At 47.9% G+C, this 7,684-nt stretch overlaps 1 protein-coding gene across 1 annotated transcript in view; it reads right to left on the minus strand.

Annotated features, from left to right (window-relative positions):
• Positions 1–7,313, minus strand: part of LOC144819164 (uncharacterized) — a 219,819-nt gene extending 212,506 nt beyond the window's left edge. Inside the window, exons 1-2 of the mRNA XM_078677136.1 lie at positions 7,257–7,313; positions 6,855–7,095 (exon numbers count right to left, since the gene is read on the minus strand). Coding sequence (XP_078533262.1) covers positions 6,855–7,095; positions 7,257–7,313 — 298 coding nt within the window. The remainder of the gene's footprint in view (positions 1–6,854; positions 7,096–7,256) is intronic.
• Between the last annotated feature and the right edge of the window lie 371 nt (positions 7,314–7,684).

Genomic DNA, 7,684 nt, shown 5'->3' on the forward strand with positions numbered 1-7,684 from the left:
CCTAGATTTTCCAAAGTGGTGAAGAGAGGCGTTAAGCCAAGATGGCTAATGCCTCTCTTCACAACTTTGTTGATAGTATGCCCCTTAGTTCGTGGCCGGGGTCTACGAGACCCTGTGATGCACAATGTACCTGAGGTTTAAAGGGGCACAACACCCAGCTTCGTGAGGAAGCCGCGATGATGACAGGTGGACTTCAAAGTGAGCTACCCCGTCGCATGCAGATGTAGCTAAAACCTGGGTCTTCCCCCTTCCTTTCTCTTCCTAACCTGTCAGGCACCAGGCCCAGTGGAGAGGAACTGATCCCAAAACCGGTTTTCAGTCACCACAGAGAGGAAATTGCGCATTAACATGGTCACACCTCTAGAGTGGGCACAGGAGCTCTACGTAGGGAAAGAAAGGTTCTGCATTGTTGAGTCTGGGCAGAGAGGGGTACTGTGAGATTGTTTAAAGTAAAACATACAGAGCGAGCCGAAAGTGGGTGGGTCCACCCTGGGAACCTTTATCCCAATGGTTAAGCAGTGGCCAGGGATTTTCCCTACACACAGGCTGGCACTGGGCATAAATGTCGCACCTGCAGTATCTTTGTAAAATCACTCCTGGAAGTGAAGAAGTATAGAGGAGGACTGGACGTGCTGTCTGAGACTTGAGAAGAGCATTGAAGACTGGACCTGCTCTACCTCTTGTACCCAAGAGTCGACTCCAAGGGGCATGGGGCTGGCCACTTGTTTGGACTAAAGCAGCGGTTCCCAAACTGTGCGCCGCGGCTCCCTGTTGCACCGTGAAAACTAGCCTGGGACACCACGAACAGGTGAGCACACAGTTTGAGAATCAGTAATACATAGTATTTTGCACTTATGTGCATCTGAATTCAACACTGCACAGTGTGATCAGGCCTGCAGTGGTTGCCCTGGGCCATATGAGGGCTGTGCAACTTCACTTTCAAGGCGTCTTGTTTAATTACAACTTTCGTATATTTACCAGCTTGGCTAATGTCTTCATTGGCCCTCCACTCCCACAAGTGTCCATGTGTATCTGAAAACATCCAGGGAGGGAAGGTGACTCGTGTGCCAAGAATGCCGAATGCAAGGACACAGAGGCCTTGGAAGAAAGGGGCACAGTTGCAAATTCTTATGAAACTTTCATCTGAATACAAGATCATAATATCCTATTCATGTGTGCTGCTGATATGCAGATCACTGAACGCAGTGCGGTTCATTCAGGTTCATGGCATCCAGCCCCCCCCCCTGGAAATCAAGCACCGGACCGCCACTTTCTGCCAAGAAAGTAACAACACACAATTAAATATTAATTAACTCCCTGCTCTGATAGCCAGAGAATAACGCCCATTTTCTATTCTCTGGATCCAGTAATCAGCTCAACAATAAAATAAAATAAAATGATGGTGGTGCTTAGCAGATAAAGAAGTGCATCACATGTGCACTCTAAATTCTTTTCTACTTGCACACGAAAACCATTATAATTCAAGATATGTGGGTAACATTTCCAATCCCTCAGCTGCTTCTCTGTGGCACTTGAAAGCTAAGAGCGCTTCGAGAAGCCTTGAGCTGGCATGGCTGAGAAATTAGAGATATTTTCCTAATCATATCTATTGGGGTTTTACCACACTCAGCTGTGAGTGTTTGTGAAGGTGTGGGGGTGTTTGAGATGACTATGTTGTGTGGGCTATTATCTTTCCTGCCAATAAAAACAAAATACCATGTGGTCATTTGGCTTATCTTCAAAAATTAAAACCACAACCTTCCTGCGCTCCCTCCCCACTCTTTCAAATATTCACCACTATGTAAAGCTTTTGGAACTTGGTAGCTCACGTGTAAAATATGCTTACACGCGTGACTCACGAATCAGCACGAGTCCATCAACACAGCTCGAGAATACATTTAAAAGTGATCTCAAATGATATTTGCTGTTCGAAGCATGGCCTGCTCCAAAAGGTTATAAAAATACCAATATTGGTGGTGGTGTTCTTTTTTTTTTTGACCAGCTGGGACTTCTAAATACCGTTGGTGCTGGCAGAAAACTAGTCAAGTTGCAATCGTAACTGTCTCGTTTATTTACTGTTGGGGTTTTTGTGTACATGCCACTTTAGCACAGTCTGTCTGTGATGCAGCACACCCTGTGTTTTGTGAACAATCATTGGATGTCTGGTAAGCAAGCGCCCAACCACCGGACAAAAGCGGAGAAAAATCGAAGGACTCCAGAGGCCGGGCCTACATCCCCGCCACCCAAAAATAAAATGACATATTGGGGACAACAGCCAATAGAGAAAGGGAGCCACGGGTCGAAACAGTTTGGGAACCACTGGACTGCAGGGACACGACAAGCTTCAAGAGGACTTTTTCTCCATTCACAACTGATCTGTTGCAACTGGACATCCCTGAATACTACTGCTGCCCTCTACTGGTGTCTTGATCCCCGAATGCTGACCCAAGGTCTTGGTCCCCTGGCTGTTTCCAAAGTGTAATTCTCCTAACAAATCATGAAACCTGGGACTTGGAAACTTTTTGCCATCTTTTGCTCAGAGAACTCACAGGGGATTAGGACCAACCTGCAAAACCGAGCAGATGAACGTGCATTGTAGCTGGGTAAAGATTCAGGTTTCCACAGCAACATTATTCTTTGCAGCAGCAAATGCGATTTAGCTGGACTTCGCAGAGAAGGTATCTGGCCTAGAAAAGCCCTCCTCAGCGGCAGCCTTCAGCCTTTCCCCACTGGAAAATTCTGAGCTTTAAAATAGTGGCAAAGTCCGAAGGTAGAAATCTTCACCATTTAAGGGGGTGAAAAGTTTCCAGCCGACGAGTAAACTTCTCTCAGTTTTGAAATTAGAATTTCTGCCACTCACAGCTTTCCTGCCAAAAGCCAACAGCTTCACTGAGACCTCTTCCAGTGGCTATCCAATGGAGAGGAGCATTATTTGCCCGTAGCTTGCAGCCTTGCACTGCTGAGGAGTATTGACTTTGATTCCAGAGACTAAGCCTGAAGGTAAAACTTTCCACTGGAATGTACTTGGTCCCTCCATCGTAGTCGACCTTCCACTTTACCATATCCTAGTCAAGTGCAAACAGATGACCACAATCAGCGCTTGTTAGAACTGGGGGTCTCTGGTTGGCACAGGTATGCACTTGTGGCAAACAGAGACCCTCTCCTCTAGTCAGGGTAAGGGACTCACTCCTAGGAATAACCCCTGCTCACCCTCTAGGTAGCGTGGCGCGAGCAGACAAGGCTAATCTTCAGGGCGTTAGTTGAGTTAAGTATTCATGACCACATCTAGTAAATACAATGACCCACCACAGATGAACACCAGGCGTACGGTTTGTATTAAAAATACGAAGGCTTTATAAAAATATAGGGTATGAGGCAGTTATTATTACAAGACCAATAACGATATAAAAATATGGCCACAGTATTCAAAAATAAAGTTTCTTCAGATGGTTTTACCAATGCTTATTTGAGGAGTCGGGCATCCTCCACATGGGCTGGCCATGTGACCCGCTGATCGGTGTGATCAAACAGGGAAACCAAACGGTGCGGACCCTGGATCCGGTGGTTGTGCACTGTTCTTTTTTGGACGATGCTCTGGGCGCTTCAGGCGCGGGGCGTATGCTTCAGGTACACCGGAATAGGACAAGCGTATGGCTGCGATGGAATGCGCCCAGCGGACGCGGCGTACTCTTGGGGTACGTGCTGAGGAGACAAGCGTACTGTAGGGGACGAAATGCGCCCAGCGGACGCGGTGTACTCTTGGTGTACGCGCTGAGGAGACAAGCGTTCAACGGCTGGTGAAGACAAGCATACTCTTTGCTGTACGCGCCGAATGACAAGCATACAGCGGCTGGTGAAGACAAGCGTACTCTTTCTGTATGCGCCGAATGACAAGCGTACAGCGGCTGGTGAAGACAAGCGTACTCTTTGCTGTACGTGCCGGATTTGGGGGCAAAAGCGTAGGCGTACCACACAGGCACCTTAGTGGCGGATACTTGGCCAGTACCGGCGGCTGAATCAGGTACGGTGCGGACGCTTCCTTCTACGCGCTGTACCTTCCGTCCAATTTACAGGGGTTCAAAGCGGGTGACTTCTCGAGGCTCTGGAGTGGTGCGGCCGGTACGCTACAAACGTACCGCTGCGCCTCACACAAGACTCCGGATTTCCAGTGGCGGGGGCGGCCAGGGGTAGTGCGGTCCGGGGTGACAAGGGGGCAGGATGCGGGCAGCCCAGCTGAGCAGGGCACGGCTCTGCGAGGAGCGGTCCGGCTCGAGGCGGGGCGGCCAGGCACGAGCTGCCAAGGGGGTTCGAGGCCCACTTCAGACGAGGCCCCGGCGGCATGGAGAGGTCAGGCTGATCTCAGTAAATCGTCAGGGAAGACAGGATGAGCCCAATGGTCACGGGGCTCAGGTCAGGGGGCAGGCTCTGGTTCCAGCCCTTGGAGATCAGTTCCAGGCACAAGTCTGCAAAGTCCCTTTGGGTCTTCTCCTCTTCCTTCGTGTAGCAAGGCACCAGCTGCAGTCCAGTCCCCCAGGTCAGGGACAGTTCTTCTTCTTTCAGCTTCTCAGGGTCCTTCTCATCAGGCAGAGGTTCGTCGTGGTTAGAACATGATCTAGTTTCTTAGGAGCAGAGCTCCTACATTTATACTCAGTTTCTTTTGTCTTTTCAGGCCTGGGGGGCCTTTGCATAGTTCAATTCAGCTTTGGAGCACTCTGTTGTGCAGACTCTGGTTTCTTCTTTCAGTGTGTGGGGCAGGGACAACGGACGCTCCGCAGGAGGTGGAGCTAGCATTGTGGTGGCAGAGCACAGCCCTATTCAGAGTCAGGGGACACTCCTCCCACCTAGCCTGGGGGTAATCGCTCCATTCACCACCTGGCAGCCCGGACTGTCCCCTGGAATTCCCCAGCCCTGTCACTCACACATCCCAGACAGTCAGATACACATCCAAGCAGAGGAGGGCTGAAATGGTTAGGCAAGCAAATGCTAACTTTCTAAAAGTAGCATTTGCAAACACAGGATATTAAAATAAACTTTACTAAAAGAAGTGTTTTATTATTCTGAGTTCAGGCATACTAAACTTGACCTTCTACCGTGTTCCCTGAGCCTGCTGGGATTAAAGAGTGGAATAATTCCAGCAGCCCATTCTGGCCTATGAGAACAGGTAGCCTTACAATAGTGAAAAACGAAAATGGCTGTAATTCACTATTAGGAAATGCCACACACATCAGGGCTTGTCCTACCTTATGATTACAATGCACCCTGCCCGTGGGCCTACCATAGGGGTGACTGATATGAAGTTAAGGGAAGGTTTAGGGGTTGGCAAATGTGTGCACTTGTCCAGCCAGCATGACAGTACCAGACTGCACGCAGGCTCTGCAATGGCAGACCCTAGACACATTTTACTGGCTTGCTTCTGTGGGTGGCGCAACCAGCGCTGCAGCATTTGTATTTACAAGCCCTGGCACTCCTGGTGCACTGTACTGGGGACTGACAGTAAACCAAATAAGCCAATCATGGAAACCAATCAATGTATACACTTTTCATACAGGGAGAGCATATGCACTTTAGCACTGGTCAGCAGTGGTAAAGTGCCCAGAGTCATTAAACCAACAAAAACAGGTCAGAGACAATATTGAAGGAAGGCAAAAAGTTCAGGGATGAACCTGCCAAGAGGGCCAAGTCCAACACCACTTAATGCTTTTGGCACCATTTTGAACTTTAAAATAAAAAAACTCATAACTCCTGTGCCACTTTTTAAATTTTTGTGGTTTTGGTGTCTTTTTATTCATTATTTTTTAACTTCCTCCTTGGTGCTGCGCACGACCGTTGGCCGACGCAGCCCCGCTCACCCTTTAGAACGCCTGCACCACGGGGGAATGTCCGCCATGGTAAACGGTTTAACTTCAGTTTGGGATTATTCTTGTCTTGTGTTTTTGACATTATTATTATTTAGGTACTGCATAAATGCTTTACACATTGCCTCTAAGTTAATCCCGTCTACTCTGTGCCGGAGCTTCCACGGGGCTAAGTTCAGGTTAATTTAGTAACATTAGAGGTTCACCCTGACAAGGGTTGTGGTTATTTCTTGAGGTGGTGAGGTGGAACCCACCCCCTCAACTAACACCACTGTTTCTTACAATCACCAGCATCATCACGGTGCCCATGGTTATGGGTGTTACATATAAGGGACACCAGGGCTATACAATGTAGCCACTGCTGGACATTAGAGACATCAGAGATGATGGGAGAGTTAGTTGCGTGTGCATTAAAGGTAAACTGAATTATTCTAGGAGGGAGTCACTATCTGAAGATCCCTCAATATTTTAGAGTTGTTACCCACTTATACCAGTATAATTGCTGTATGCCAAATTTAGTGCAATGAGTGAGGTTTGTGGGGTGAGTTATTGTCTTCTGAACATGTCCAATGTTCCTTGTGGTCACCAGAAACTCCCCAGGGTAGGGATGTGGAGTGAAAGGAGCAGCAATGAAGAAATCCCAAGTAGTCTTCAGAAGGGACCAGAAACACCACAGATTAACACTGTCTGAGAGTTTGAAGAGTTGGATACTGGTCGGAGCTGGGTGGGGCAAGGGTGTCCTCTGTACATGACAAGGTGAAGTATGAATTGGGGGCTTCATGGATGTGTCAGACACCAGCAGCACATCCCTGCTACAGAGATATCTTTGATTAAACACAGGATGAAGGACCAGGCGTGGGGCTGGACCGTTCTGTCACGCAGATCTCAACAATGTTTACACTTTATTCAAATACACACTTTCTGGATATGATGTAAATCTTGCTAACACTGAATTCCTTTTCAAAAGTGCATATCCAAACACTGACACTACAATCTTACCATAGTTGGGGCAGACTGGGGTGTCCCCCCCAAGATTACAAGATAGCTGTATCTCTGACTGATCTGCGTTGATGACACGGATGTAGAATGTTTTGTTGGCCGGTGGAATGCAGTGGAGCAATAAGTCTGGACCCCGAGTGCAACTTAATGCATCATGGAATCCATATTTAACATACAAGCCGCTTACTGTATTTTCCTGAATCTCTGATGCACTCTGACCTGGTCCAAGGATATGTTCACCCTAAGGGAGAAAGGAAAAGATGAGTCAGACAAGTCTGAGAGACATAATGCTGATGAAAAAGGATTACTGTCACTAATATATAGGACTGGCAGGCAAAAGATAACCCTGACTGAGGAACAAACTAATTCATTCCTTCCAATCACAACAGATATAGACAATACCAGTAGATCTGGCTTAGAAGTGAATGCCTGAATACGTGTATCCATGCAGTCACTCATCTATCCATCCATGCAATCACTCACTCAGCATCCATGCACTCACTCATCCCTGCAGTCACTCATCTATCCATCCCTGCAATCACTCACTCAGCATCCATGCATTCACTCATCCCTGCAGTCACTCATCTATCCATCCATGCAATCACTCACTGAGCATCCATGCACTCACTCATCCCTGCAGTCACTCATCTATCCATCCATGCAATCACTCACTCAGCATCCATGCACTCACTCATCCCTGCAGTCACTCATCTATCCATCCATGCAATCACTCACTCAGCATCCATGCACTCACTCATCCTTGCACTCATGCATCTATTCATCCCTGAATTGACCCATGTTTGTGTTCAGTGTCCTGCAGGTTACTGAGC

The sequence above is a fragment of the Lissotriton helveticus genome, chromosome 2_1 (genome assembly GCF_964261635.1).
Source record: "Lissotriton helveticus chromosome 2_1, aLisHel1.1, whole genome shotgun sequence".
Lineage (NCBI taxonomy): Eukaryota > Metazoa > Chordata > Amphibia > Caudata > Salamandridae > Lissotriton > Lissotriton helveticus.